The sequence below is a fragment of the Embiotoca jacksoni genome, unplaced genomic scaffold (genome assembly GCF_022577435.1).
Source record: "Embiotoca jacksoni isolate LCO1_2020_lvr unplaced genomic scaffold, fEmbJac1.0.p SCAF_17, whole genome shotgun sequence".
Classification (NCBI taxonomy): Eukaryota; Metazoa; Chordata; class Actinopteri; family Embiotocidae; genus Embiotoca; species Embiotoca jacksoni.
In genome coordinates this window covers 8,932,596-8,947,939 of record NW_027185307.1, presented here as the reverse complement: position 1 = coordinate 8,947,939, position 15,344 = coordinate 8,932,596, and the positions used below count along the sequence as shown (strand labels likewise).

At 41.8% G+C, this 15,344-nt stretch overlaps 1 protein-coding gene across 1 annotated transcript in view; it reads left to right on the top strand.

Moving 5' to 3' along the window:
- Nucleotides 1-11,977, top strand: part of ofcc1 (orofacial cleft 1 candidate 1) — an 81,806-nt gene extending 69,829 nt beyond the window's left edge. Inside the window, exons 22-25 of the mRNA XM_069151143.1 lie at nucleotides 4,808-5,008; nucleotides 10,657-10,795; nucleotides 11,000-11,112; nucleotides 11,893-11,977. Of these exons, the coding sequence (XP_069007244.1) occupies nucleotides 4,808-5,008; nucleotides 10,657-10,795; nucleotides 11,000-11,073 (414 nt within the window). The 3' untranslated portion in view covers nucleotides 11,074-11,112; nucleotides 11,893-11,977. The remainder of the gene's footprint in view (nucleotides 1-4,807; nucleotides 5,009-10,656; nucleotides 10,796-10,999; nucleotides 11,113-11,892) is intronic.
- The last annotated feature ends 3,367 nt before the right edge of the window (nucleotides 11,978-15,344 follow it).

The window sequence follows — 15,344 nt, the reverse complement described above, 5'->3', positions numbered from 1 at the left end:
CACCCAGGCAAATTCAAATGCACCTGTCAAAGTGATGAAGCACCCGCCCGCAGGGAAGCATTGTTTACATTTTTACTCCACTCTTTGCAAAAGTGAGATTCTAATTATTTTCCCACTGTAAATTAAAGCCAAGTGGGACAGAACTACGAACCAAAAGGATCGTGGCGTTGGAGAAAAACCCTGCACTCTCCTGCGGTATTGGTGAGGGGCGGGAAATAGTGGAAGGAAATGTGTGGGTGGTAGACAGAGGGAAGGTCAACAGCTTTTGTCTTTAAGAGGGGGAGACAGCGAGAGAGACAGAGAGGGGAGAAAAAAGAGGTACAGCCTTCACACTGGCTACATGGCAAGCCTCGCTCTGTTGTGCTCATTACACACAGGGTCTGGAGAACTCCAACCAACTGGAATACATTATGCCCTCACATTTCATACATAATAATGTGCCAAAAATGTGCTGCATTATTTTTCATACCAATGGACACAAGGAGAGACCGAAAGACAGAGAAAGCGAGGTAGAGAGACTGCGTGGGGGAGAGAGCGGGGAAATGTTTAATTAGTCCATGGGAACATGCAAATGGGAGGTAAAATTAGACAGAGGAAGGGAGATCTGGGGAGGAGAGAGCGCATGAATGGTAATGATGGCTATCTAGTTTGGATCAATCATTAAGGGATCAGGGGGACTGACAAGCCTGTTTGTGCCCATGCCTTAGGCTCCTGTTCTGGACAGTGGCCAGTCTGGCTCAGCCTGCCTGCTCCTGGAGACTTCTGCTTCTCTCCTACCTTCAATCACACACAGGCACACACTTATACTCTATGATGCATCTGTACATACAGTATAAGTGGAAACAAGTGTGTTCAAACTTTAACTTATGCTGGGACACACTGTATGTAAAAGCATAATATAATATATTTATTATTACCTCACTCTGGATGTGTTAGTTTGTGTTAGTCTGTTAGTCTGTGTTAGTTTGTGTTTATTAGTCAGTGATGCGTTTACCCTAATGGCAGCCTATTGCGGATTGACTGTATATCAAAGTGAGGCCGGTGCGGAAGTGCCTTAAACTGCAATACCACTGAGTGCCACTAGATGTTGGGTCCAAAAAGCCTCCGGCTCCATAGACTCAACTAGTCCCATAAAATTCTAAGTCAATACATTTTTTTGCACAAACTATTTTGGTTTTGTTAGCTAAAGTCGGTCCTTCTTATTCGTTTTCTGGTGGTCCATCTGAACATAATCCTGTCATTAATTAGAAAATAAGCTGTTTTAGTTTTTTGGGGGGAGGGGCTCTGTTTGATTGACAGGTCTGTGGTGAAGTCAGGTTCCGGCAATTGGTGGGCGGGAGGTAGTATTGCCGGGTTTCCAATCAGATCGAGTCAGATCCGCCGCTTGCTCCTCTGCAGCTTGCACAAATATGGTCACCACCGGCTCCAAACTGTTCGGGACTAGCAAAATGGCGACGGTCATAATCCGAACTCGAGACTTCATAACGGCCGTTCACAAACCAATAGGTGACGTCATTGTTGCTGCTTGATTTCACATTACTTGACTGTCTGTGATTTTTTTATTTGCATTTTCGGCCTATAATCAGTTCCCAAAGTTTTCTGCGAGGTCGTGAGGTCGAACTGTCTCGGTTGTCAGCAGGGACGTGTCAGATGAGGTCAAAGCAGAAATGGCCCTTTTCTTTTCAATAACAGCCAACTGTAGACACTGTGTTTATGTCTGGCATGTCACAAAATGGAGAAACATGTCTGACACTGATATATGTGACAGTCAAGGACATGTGAGACAAATATACAAAACACACTGTACCTCTCCCAGACTAGACCAGTCCTCTTATTAGACCAGTGTGTCATTTAATTCCCTGAAACTGTCTGCCCTCTTTTAAGCTGTTGCAAGTTGCAAGTTCAAACCCTAATTTAGGTTTAAATATGGGTCACTCTTTAAATATAACACAAAAGAATAATCTTTTTAGAACATTGCATTACTCTTTTATCTCCGAGGCAGTGATGCCCATTTTTTGGCCTTAAACTAACGAAACAGCATCGTGTCATGATGTCAGTGAAAAGGAATTCCAAATCCATCCCCTGACAGACTTTATATTTGCACACACTTGAATGAAAATGATTGACAGGTCAGTCCAATTTTATTACAAGTCACAGTGGATTTTTAAAAAGAAAACCTTTCCACAGGCGTCTGTATTTAAAGACTGATTGCTTTTATTCGGCATTCATATGTGGTATGGTGTGATTTGGTAGGTGTGAAATCGCATCTTCTCCCAGAAAGACAGACAGACTATATTTATGAACCATGGAGCCATGTCTGCAGCTGTGCCATCCCCACTTCCTGTGCCCCTGTCCCTCCTTCCCATTCGCAGTGTGCATTTGCGGTAATGTCTACAAATCCTGAAATTGATGTCCCTGCTGGAAAACATGGTTTGCCGTTTATAGTGCTCCGCTAAAAGAAACAAGGGTCGTCTCTCCTGATACAACTCAAGGGACTGATGCAGACTCTATCAGATTTCTAAATACAGACCCCAACGATAAATCCTGGCTTGATTGGGTTTGAATTGGGTTAGCTCACTTGAATGCTATCTGCTTAACCCACAGCTGGCCTGTCTGCTCCATGCAGGCATTGAACCTAAATCAGTCACTTAGTGCTATCAAATGGAACAATGGTGGAGTGGAGAGAGCACTCAAGCTGGGGCTAGAAGCCAGGCTAGCACCATAACGCAACACAACAGACCAGAACAGAGTAGTGTAGAGCAGACAGGCCCTCTAATGCTCTTTCCTTTTTGTGTCTCGGCAACGATGCTTCCTGAGAGCCATGGTGCATTGCATGAAATGGCATCACCCAAACCGAACACACAAACACCTTTTCAGGCTTTTGTCTAGTCTTGTCAACTGGATTTCACGTGCTAATTAGCGTAGGATGGTGGCATGGCTAACATCAAAAAAAAAAATCTATTTTCATGCAAGCCAAAATACATACACATGCACGCCACACTGGGGAATTTAAGCAGGTGTGTTTAACCAAAGTGACTTCAAGTACAGAAGCAGAATCCCTGGTGTTTCTATCGCCACAGTACAGCTTGGTTTATAAAATCCTGGAATGGGGCCATAATTGGGTCATAGGCAGTTCTGTGGCCAGCAGAGGAGCTAAAGATGTTTTCTTACTCAATTTTTCTTTCACATTTGTGACATTCAATGTTTGGGATTTCTTACTGCATCACGTCCGAGGTGACAGCCACAATTTTGCAAGAGATGTAAGATTTCTGCATTCTCCCAGTTGTGTTTCCTCGGGGGGGGAAAAAAAAAGAGAGAAAAAAGCAGCAATTCAACCTACGTACGCATGCTAGGCAAACAGTCTGATTCCTGCCTTGCAGAGGTGCTGATTACTTAAGAAATCCAGGTAGTGAGTTTCCCCCCCGTGTGGGCCGTGGACAAGCGGGAGGCGAGGCGCAGTTCAGGCCATTTCACTAATGAGGGTTGAAAAGATGCGTCCCCGCTTTCCTCTTTCGCAAATGTGCGCGCACCTTCTTTGAGTGTTCTTTACTCGTCCTCTTTTTTTTTTTCTGCACTCGTGACTCTTTGACATTTTAACGATGAGGGACTTTCTACTCATGCGGCTGTCTGGTTTGCAGTTTATACTGTGTCTCTAATTACAAGTGGGGTAATGGCTCCCACTGTTTTCTCAGTGAAGTGCCTAGAGTTGTGTTTAGCAAACCGTTTATAAGTGCGGGGTGACATCGATACACCACCAAATTAAACCTCTCCTTGAGCTTGACCCTGCCACTCATGGCCCGCTCAATGAGTTTGCCTTTTTTCCTTTTTCCGTATTCTTAGACGAATCATAATTATGCAGCCAATTAGGGGGTCACCTTGAAAAACTTCCTCCACTTTGTGACTCCGTGTGTTTGGCTGAGTGTGTGTGTGCAGGAAGTTTTCACTGGTCTGAGTCTGTAGCTCTGAGTTACAAATTATGTTTCTGTTCAAGCGTGTAAACACACAAATGCACTATAAAGAGAGCTTCTCTGATTTTGCATTGTACTACTGTAACACTGTCGCACTCGCACCAGCTAAAAAAATATGTATTATGTAGAGATGTGCCATATTACAGCACTTATGAAAGTATTGTTGGAATTTTTAAAGTGATTTAAAAAAAAAATGTATATCGTAAGGCCTTGCAACAATTATCTGTGCCCTATTTGGGCCTAGCTATGTCAGGCACTTTAATTTGATCTAAATGCGTGATGTATTTGGATTTACTACGTTGTTGTTTTTGTTAATATGATGTATGACATCTACGATCATTAGGCATGCGTGCCTTTACCAGCAGACACTCGGAGAGAGAGGGAGCTTCCATGATCTTCACACATGGATGACTTCAAGATACATGACCTATATAACATGTTACACGCCACGCTTGCTCCCCCTGTCTCACCCTAATGGGGAAGGGCAGCGCATTACAGGTGTGTAAGCCCTCAATACATGCACACGCTTGCCACCCGGGACGTATAATCACAAACACAACCTGTCTCTACACCTGCCACAGATCAGGCCCCATAGGACTCATGCACTATTAGGGTAAAGGTGTACTGCACGCCAGTGGTGTGTCTAGTCATATAGAACTGCATTGTTGTTGTTATTATTGTTGTTGTTGTTTTACAATGTTTACTCTCTTCTTAAAACCATTCAGTGGTCCACTTTGACTACCTCGACATTGGAGCTTGTCAATAGCTCTCAAAAGAGTTTTACAGCCCCTGCTGACGACTTTATTTTATTCTCTCCCGTCATGTCTGCGGCTAATTAGGTGGCTGTCTCTGATTATATCTGGACAGCAGAGGATCACTTGTCCGGTTCTGCAGCGCCTAATCACGAGGCCCATACTGAAGGTGCACCCCAACCGGAGGGCGAGACCAGCACCCATGTGGCAGTCTACACACTGTACCTGAGCGGGCTGAAACAACGGTACAGGCACTTCCTCCGACAGCCGGATGGGGCCATTACTGAGGTGGGATATCAATGGAGACAATATATCTGTAGTGCACATGTCTGCAATAGACTAGATTATGAAAAAATTAGGCTCAAACGGGACACTGATTGTTCATAATGCTATTTTACAGTTTGTCTGTTCTGTAATTACAACATTTATGGCCTCTTTTTCTTCCTGGGAGAGTGATCTCTGCTCTGTTGCTCTCTCTGAGGTGTCTTTAGTTAAAGGTGTTTTATGGTGGGTTTTTGGAGAGTTCCTCCAAACTGAGGGCTCAACCCTAGAAGGCATCATGTGCTGCACAAATTCTGTAATTTGTAATATTAGGCTACAGAAACAAGAATAACTTGACTTGACTGAGCCAGAACTTAAGTAATATAAGTTTTGTTTGAGACCAGGTGAGGCCTTTGCAGTCGATTCATAATCTAACTGCAAATATTAACGAGTCTACTTATCTATTCCAAGGCCTCACAATTCTGTAAATTTTGTATCGAAATCATTAGTTTTTTAAACTTTCATCTACATTTCAATATGCATAAAAAATAAATTCAAATTATTTGGAAACCACCTATGTGACATCAGGATTTTGGATATGAATATATTAAATATGTCAGTTAAAATGGTTGATTGCAGGTAAAATGAGATTATCTCTCATCTCTATTTTTCACACATTCCCTGTCCATCTTTTTATTTTGCTATCTTCAAACTGGAGGTGAAGATAGAAACTAAAAGAGCAGGGCAAAGGGAGCAGGAGGAAAAGGGCAGGAGAGGTGGATGTTCACAGCACACTCCTCACTTCCATCCTTTCTCCCTCTGAATAGAGTAAGCAGGAAAGAGGACATAAAATGGTGCAGTAACTAGTTCTTTATTCAGCTTTCAGTACAACAGTACAGCTCTGTGGTCTGAAGGGGGGAATAGCTGTCTCCTTGGGCAAAACTAGATTAGAAATTCTCCCTTCTTTTCAAACAAAAAAAAAGAGAAACAAATCATGATGTAGTTCAACAAGTGAGTGTATCTACTTACTAACTACTGACTGACATTTAGCTAAAAAAAGAAAGTTATTCTCTTCTGCCAGTAACAACTATTTACTATATTTATGGTACAGGACATCGTTGTGTTTAATAATGAGTCACTTTGCCACCCAATGTGATTATCGAGCGTCGTCCTTGAAGCTCCTACAGGAGAGGCAGATCAGAATAACTGTCTGATTCTCAGACTGCTGCCTAATTAAAAGTACTGCTTTGTCATTGCTGCTGTGAGAATGAACTCCTTTCCTCAATCAGTCTGTCACTCACTGAAATCCCAAATCATCCCAACAAAATGTTTATTTTGAGTTTTGTTTGTCAAATGAGGGAGGAAGGAGGGTGTCACATGCACGGACAATTATCTCTGAGGCTCTGCTGCGTTCTAATGGTTCTCAATCATAATGTGAGTGATGGTGAGCTCATGTGAGTAAACACACGGCGTGGTATATCTATTACTGGTGTCACACAGTCTGTGTGTCTGTGTCTGTGTGTGTGTGTGTGTGTGTGTGTGTCTGTGTCTGTGTGTGTGTGTGTGTGTGTGTGTGTGTGTGTGTGTGTGTGTGTGTGTGTGTGTCTGTGTGTGTGTGTGTGTGTGTGTGTGTGTCTGTGTGTGTGTGTGTGTGTGTGTGCGTGTGTGGCCTCTAGACCTGTGCATAGCAGATGAGACATCTGGGGTGGGAATTGTAGCCAAACAGAGCGTGCGCACACACACACACACACACACACACACACACACACACACACACACACACACACACACACACACACACACACACACACACACACAGATCTTTTCTTTCTCTGAAAAAAGTTATAGCATTCACAAAAACACTCACCCTTTCCATAACCACACAAATGCAGATGCTGACACAAATTTACGACACTAATAACCTTGACACACATAACCTCAGCTCACTGAGAAGAACAGAATTCATTCCTGACATTTCTGCTGTGAGAATTCATTCCCATCCTTTCAACAGTGAGGGAAGTTTCATGGAAGCCACCCTAAATGAAAGATACAGTCGGTGTCACTGCACTGTCCTTGGAAAACATACGCACACACACACACACACACACACACACACACACACACACACACACACACACACACACTCTCACACTCACTCACTCACTCACTCACTCACTCACTCACTCACTCACTCTTCATAGCATTTCTGTTGCTCTCCTCTCTCGTACACACTGTGTCCCTTGGGTGTTGCTGTCTGTTCCTTGCAACTTCACAGGCAAGGACCTCCAGTGGCAAGAGATGCCGATGGCGTCCTCTTTCACCCGCTGGTAGTGGGGAGCGATAACACCGATGTGCAGCGTTGCCGACAGAGCACTATGCCGTTCCCCTTCGCCTCGCAGCACAGACCCCCACTTTACATATTCAAAACTAATCCTCCCCTGAATATATAGACTGGTTTTATGTATAGAGCAAGATCTAGGAATCACCAAAGGGCATCCCCGGCACTTGGAGGAACACTTGAGCTGATTTTATGAGCACTTTATATAATTCCGGCAGTGATATACACACTGCGACAGGGTGCTGTGTACAAACTGCCCTTCATATGTGAGGTGACAGCTCCTCAGAGAGAAGAGCAGCCAAACAGGCACTTCTGCAAAGATTATATAGGAATGAAATAGAAGAAGATTCAACTACACGATGCAGTGACCACAGTAATACAGATAATATCCCCTGTTCTTAAACGTATGCTATTTTATAGCAATTCCTCTATGGGCTTGTTACATTATTTGCTTCTCCCTATAACAGCATGTTTCATGATGACGTGTACAATATTTTCTTCGCTTTTTTGTAAATAACACTTTAAAATAGGAGGACGACGGTGACAAAAAAATATTTAACTTAATTAAAAAGTATGCTGATGTGACTCCCTTCTCTGTCCCAGTTATTTAAAAGACTAATCCTGCTACCTAAGAAGTCTGTTTCCATTTACTGAGAAAATATTGACGGATGGCTTGGTTCCTTTAAAGAGCTCTGTTTTCACAGGAAGTGTCCTGGACGCCAATGCCCCGAAGGACTTGTTCCGCCCTTAGACAAACAAAACCACTGCTCCAGGGACTGGACGCTTTGCATAATACACACACATTTATTCCCAAAATTTGTCAAAATGAACACCTTAAAAAGCAAGTCCTGAAAGAAGTGCCCTGAGCTATAGACACTGTTAGACACTCTTTAGAAGGAACAATACAGCAAGGTGTGTCCTGTTTAATTTGCTGGAAAGTGAGATACTGGATAAGAGTCATGAGAAACTAAACATTCCTGCTGTTTATTCAGCAATGATTGAACCTGCTATGTTTACTGAAAGTTTTTTGTTCAATAAGTAGGAACGAAGTAAAGTTGAAGTTGTGGGTGTGTAGTGCAAAATAAAACGATAATGAAGTCTTTATTGACTTGCATATTGAATTCTGTTTAAAGAAAGTTAATATTAATGATCCATCATATGCTCCTATTCAGTCTGTTGCCCGAGGCGGGTGTGTGTAATATTGACCATGTTGAAGGGATCTTCTCGCTGAATCACAACAATACAAAAAGTTAAAGCCACGTTCCCATCAGTGTGCTCCAATAAAAGACATTAAAGGTAAAGTGAGGTGTAGCTTTTCAAACACTCATTACCTATAAACAGATGTTCCACAGCTGCCGACTTACAAAATGCACTGCTGACAACAACTGTTAGGGCCAAAATTATGCAGGGAAATGCATCTATATAAGCTAGGACCTTCAGAGAAGGACTCATAACCACTCTGTCTGTAGAAACAAGATGGCTGATGAAGAAATTAATGCAGGCAAAGTCATTATCTTCCCTCCTAAAACCACAGTGGGTTTATGTCCCCCTGTGTCGTTTTTTCTCCGGGGCTAGCATTTAAGTGTCGATGGACTTATAAAAAGATAGGACAAGCCAACTGTGCTCCTTTTGTCTCCTTTCCTCCATATGGGAGGCAGCAGCATATGCAAGAACTGGCTCAGCTTCTGTAAAACTTCCATTAAAGATGCACAACTAAGGCTCTGCCAGCTTGAATATTACCTCTCCCCGCAAATTATTTATGGCGCGGAAAAAACGCTGATGATGAGCATCTCCAGCGACTTGTATAAATAAAAACACTTTTCTCTGCAATTTCAGCTGTGCTTATTTTTTTTTTTCTTTGCTCTTTTTTGGCTGGCTGCACTTCAGTGTGGAAACCAAAGGTATGCAGTTTGTTAGGTTTTAAGTGTGTAACATTTAATTATCTTACTTTCAGCAGGGGTGACTATGTTGTGGTATAATTAGGATCAGATATTCCCTTTATAGGTTGTGCATTTTTCCACATAACAATGCAGCAATGAAGATTTCAGAGATTAATAAATGAAAGGCAGAGGACTATATATTTTGAAAGAGGCGACATCAAACCTCTCATTAACATTATTTATTTTTTCTCTTCATGACTCAACCCGCTGTCCGACGACAACTCTTCGCAGGACCAATATTGACCTAATTTAGCATGCAGAGAATATGAAGAAGTTAACCTTTTGAAAAAAAAAAAACACCTTGTAGCAACATTAATTGACAAACCGCATCAATTCTCCCTCCTACCCCTCTTTTGTAATTACTCTGCCGCATGTTTGATTGCCGCTGCGGAGCTGAGGACCTACGCTTCATTTGCCGTGAGGTCATCGGCAGCCCTCAGAAATATGAATTTGATTTATACAGGAAGTGAGTGTGCTCTGTATACTCTGTATGCACTGTGTGTGTGTGTGTGTGTGTGTGTGTGTGTGTGTGTGTGTGTGTGTGTGTGTGTGTGTGTGTGTGTGTATGTGTGTGTGTGTGTGTGTGTCTACAGGAGACACAGAAAATGAGAGTAAGAGGGGAATGTCCTTGGCTGCGTACTATATGTTGCATGAGGAGATTAATGCCTCCCTGGCAGCCATATCTGCTTCGCAGGAGGACTTCTCCAAAGTACACCGCATGTAATTATCTGGCAAGTTTATACTAGTTTTAGATAAAGAGGCACTCGGTGGAACATTTTTCAGTTTTTTTTTTCATTTCCAATTGCCGCTCTATCTCTGTAATTTGCAACTTTAGACAAGTACCAGCCGACAGTTTTGACATGACTCCTTGATGCTGCTGTTTTAACTTAACCTGTTATTGTCTTACACTTTTGATTATTATTTATGTTACACTATTTAATGCATTATTTTAATTTCTTTTTTTTCAGGAAATGTATGTTTCACGGTTCTATAATGTCTTATACCAGTGAGATTTAAGTTGCATTTTCTATCACTGTACATAAGTAGGCCAACCCAGAGTTGTGAAAGCTGTTTCCCCTCTGGGACGAGAGGTAGTGTGTCATATAAAGTCTCCATTTCTGCTTCTCCTCCAACTTCACTCTAAGCACTAGGACAGAGGAAGAGACTATGCATGACAACACTACTCGCAGGCCTTGAGGAAAAATAGCTGTTCTCCTGCCAATCTCAGTCACTGTCATCCAAGTTCAACCTGTACTTTGTGACGCTTGATACGTACGGCCCCGGGGAGCCCTGAAACAGTCGGGTTTATCATTGTTGTGCTGTTCATTTTTTTTTGTTACCTTTCTGTTCCTGTTGCCTGTCTGATTATAGCATGAGCTCTGTTTTTTTTTCTGAAGGTGATTGGTGACATGGAGGGGGTGGACAATGCAGCCGGGATGGTGGCCTGTCCCATTCAGGGCTCTGCCCATCAGAGAGAGGACAAGAGAAGTGCAAGTGCTTCACTCCAGCTACGGAAACGCAAGAAACTATTTGGAAGTGAGTGTAAAGTTGTATGCTTATTCACACAAAAATCCTTTATTATTATTGTCACATAGATATGTGTTTTTCCACAGATACACGGAGCACAATGACAAGCACACATTCAGCAGTCACCTCGTCTCACACATGTGACTGACTCGCCTATGCAAAGCTGCCTGCTTTTTGTTTGCACAGTTTCATCAGGTGTTTCGTTGCCCTCAGGGTCTCATCGTGTGGAGCCAGTAGGAGGAAGCGGGTGTGGCTCCAGTTTTGCACTGCAGGACCTCAGCCAATGATATCACAGGAAGACAAAGATAGCTGGACCTTGAACTGATGTAAGTCCTCTTATCAACCATATGTGCAATACAAGTTTTGTAAGTAGCTGAAGGATTGCCTGAAAAATACTTGTATATATCCCATCAATAGATTTTAACAGATGTTTTAGTTGTGAAAAAAAAGACATGTAACTACATGTACTGTATATTTGATTAGTACCTCACAGAAAGACTGAAAGAAAAGGTTGAATAATCCAATTAAAAGTAACCAAAAATAGTTCTGATGTAAGTCACAGTGTAATGTTTGTATTGTTGAAGCCGTATACAAGTAAACATAAACAGTGTGTGTGAAGTGCTCAGCTATCTGTGACCTAATAAACCTAATAAACACTTCAGCAACACTTCTAATGAATGCAGGTTGTTAAGTGTCCTGCACTGCCTCAACACAATGAAATATGAAGATTCGTAAAGTCACTAATCAGAACACGAGTGATAAAATATCAATATTGGCCTCACATTAAGCGGGATAATATTCAGGCCAGCTTGATTTGTATTGAATATGTGTCTGCTAGCCGGTGCTTAGTGTAATGAAGTGGCTCACAAATCAGGCTGTAATGGCCGCCTACTTACACATATTGCTTAATTAAAGGTTGTGAGCTTATTAGCATGTGTCTCTGGCACCGGGTGCAGGGAGATGGGGATCAGGACTGATGTCGTTGAGGGCTTGGCTTTAAAGGTTTTATAGATAGCTAACCTATCATACTAAAGCCATAGCGCACCCTAAAATCGGATCTTAATAACCTGTCATTTTCATTGATGATGATTCTCCTTTATGGGCAGCCATTACAGATCAAGTTCTGGGTCCTGCTGAATGGCGATGGCGGTCATTCGTGCTCGTCATTATCGGGAACACACCTTACTTTGGCCTTGAAGTTGCTCGTCACCTCCATGTTTAAACCATCACAGTCGTGGGCCTGGGGCGCAGTGTGCAGTGCATATGGACACACACGCATAACACGCTCCCTCTCTCACACACACACACACACACACACACACACACACACAAGATCCACAGAGCTCTTATAGGAGCAATTGGCCTTATCAGGCTAAAAATCTCCATAAAAGTAGAGAAGAGAGAGAAATTACAGGAAACTAAATTACATTTTTCGATTTATTTGTCCATTTACGATATAAAATGAAGGAAAATTTTCAACATGTTGTCACAAGTCGACAGGAAAATCGTTGATTGTTTACCTCTGATGCATGCAAATGCTCCACATTTGCTTATTTCGGTGTACTTAGACCAGTGTGTTAGAACAACCTCCTGCCCTTCTGTCTGCCTTTGACACTAGCCAGAACCTATAGAGCTAATGCGCTCCAATTAGAGATCACTCCATTAACAGTGACAGTGCTACACCCACCAATTCAATCAGCCCCCTAATGAACATTAAGCAGAGACGCTGCCTTTCAGAGATGACAGGAAGCTCTTCCCGTTCATCATTTGTCCTACCTTACTGCCTGTATCATTTTACTCAACTCTTGGTCTTTCTTTTTGCTGACCTTGTCTTCCTTGCTTTGCATATGTGTATACAACATGATGTCGGTCAGAAGAGTAACTTCTACACAGCTAAATAACACAAATATTCCAGCACTCTTCTACTCATTCTGATATGTTATTCTTTTATATAAATCTATGAAATTTGATGAATGGCTCTTGTTTCTCCCCCTGCCTTCTCTCTCATGTGATGTTTTCTGAGAGAATCATCACCTTTTCTATTCATGATCATCAAAACAATGCACTAACTGAGGGTGTAAAGGCTGCAGACACAGAGGGGGCAAAGGTATTTCAATGGTTCAAATATTTGATTGTTAATGACAAACACCATTTCACCACAATTTAAATTTCAAATTGATCCCTAGGAGCAATTATTTCTGAGGGAGAAAAACATGCCGCTAGGTCTCTGCTCCACACATTTGCTGATTTAAGTTAAAAGAAAACCTTTTTGCAGTGCTATCATAAGGGAGCTGCAACTTTTTGAAGTAAGTGCCTGCATCTGCTTAGAGCCAACCCAACCTGGGGATGTTGCTGGAGAGTGAGAGAAAGAGGGGGAAAATAAAACATAAAAAGAAAAAAATAACACTTTGTCTAATTCTATATTTATGTAGCCCTCAGCTTGAGGTATTCACATAAAACAGTTTGTATTCAGAAGTGCTGCGGCGATCGTTATGCTGCACGTTGAGATCGGCAACTCTTCGGGCACGGTTGGCGGGTGGAGCTCAACCTGATTCATTTGAATTAAAGTTGCTCAACTAAATAAAAGGGATTCAAATTCCTACTTTCGCTCCTGTTTCTTTTTCTTCTTCTTCTTTTCAGACCCTCTCTGATTGTTTTTCAAGGCAACCACTAAAGCGTTTCTTTTGATGAAGAATTTTGTACATTTACTGACTTTGCATACATGTCTGTTTTTTTTCTATTTACACAGCTTCATTTCTGACACCATTTTGTTTGATGTTGAAATATAATTAGGATCTGTGAGGAGTTGAATGAGCTTGGTGTTCTGATGTTTTTTCGATCAGAGAAAACCACAGGACCTTAAGGAGGACTGACGGCATTAGAAGCATGTTGTCATGAAAAAAAAGTGTAAAACTAATCGTAAATATTAAATCCCAAAGTTATCTTTTATATTTCAACTTATGTGCATATTTTGTCCTTAAAAAACAAAACATGTTTTATATATATATATATGATCACTATTTGAGATTTAAAATAAATGTATTTTCTTAATCTATCTATCATTATGATAAAAAAGAAAACTCATGTCCGCTTTAAGATAATGCCAAGCCAGTTATACAACAGAGCTTATCTACTCACTTTAACAACACGTCTACTGAGCCGCTACTGACATGAACTGAATTATATTTGGCTATTACTATGAGGAACCTGCATCACCAGTACTATGGTGGCATTTAACGAAGGACAATGATATGCAAAACAGATATACATTCCAGACCTCTGTCAGGTTTTTATGCCCGAGCTGTATTCTTATCCACTGACCCCGAACGCGATTTCCTGGTGCTTAAACCGTGGAAAACACACACGGTCGAGGCGTGCGACGATGTCGACATCGTGCCATATTTCTGTGGCATCTGGATAGATCATGTGCATCTCTACACATATTTATTTATTTCTCCTTCTCCAGAGCGGTGTCGGAGAGGCAGATGTCCTGCTCACAGGAAAAATAATTTGCGGTGGAAAAAAAGGGGGGAGGGGAGGTGAAGGGAAAAATATATGAATATGCAAATCTTGTCACAGTGTGGAACCTTGTAATGAGTGGGAAATGTTGTCGCCATCTTTCATTATGCAGAGGTCATTGCTTAATGCCAGGCAGCTGGGCCCAGCTTCTTCTCTCTTAGCCCCCCCCAGCCCCACATACACACACACACACACACACACACACACACACACACACACACACACACACATCCTCACCCACGTCCCCCCCACCCTCTCCTGTCATCTCACAGCAACTTGAACCAAACTACAGTCTGGCAATGCAGAGTTCACAGACACATGCAGACACACATACAGAACATCCATAAACACAACACCTGCATATTGCTGTTGTTGAAGAAAAATAATGTATACTTTATTCAGTTTTGTTACATTTTTTTCATCACTTCAGTTCAAAGATAAAGACATTTTTGTTTAACCTCGAGCTATTAAGACACAATTAATGGATAAATAAAACTTGATCATGAAATGTATTATGTGCCTTTTTGTTCAAATGTCAGTATACATCCTTACACATGTCAGATAGTCACCGAATAATACTCGTGTTTGTAGTTGCTTCACAAAGTATTCAGAGCCCTTTACTTTCTGCACACTTTATTACCTTTGAGATTAACAAAAATGTATCTACACTCAATAACCATAATGCCAAAATGTAAACATGAAGTAATGAGTAAACTGAAATCTCTTATTTACGAAGGTAAAAGGTAGAAGGGAATGATTCCTTCGTCAGCGAGCTGACCAGGAACTCAACAGTCAAACTATCTCAGCAACACACAAAAATCAAGCCTTTTGTCCAGATCTCTGCTCTGTGACACCAGTCTGCTTCCTTTGTGCCTGTGATTTGGTTACGTCCATCATATTCGATGTGAGTGAGGGTTTCTTGGTATGTTTTGGTTTTGTCTGTTTCCTCCCTCCTCGCTCTCTGTCTGCACATGTACCCCTCATCTGGAATGATCACATCTGCCGTTATCCAAGTCATCTCCACTGTTATACAAAAGCC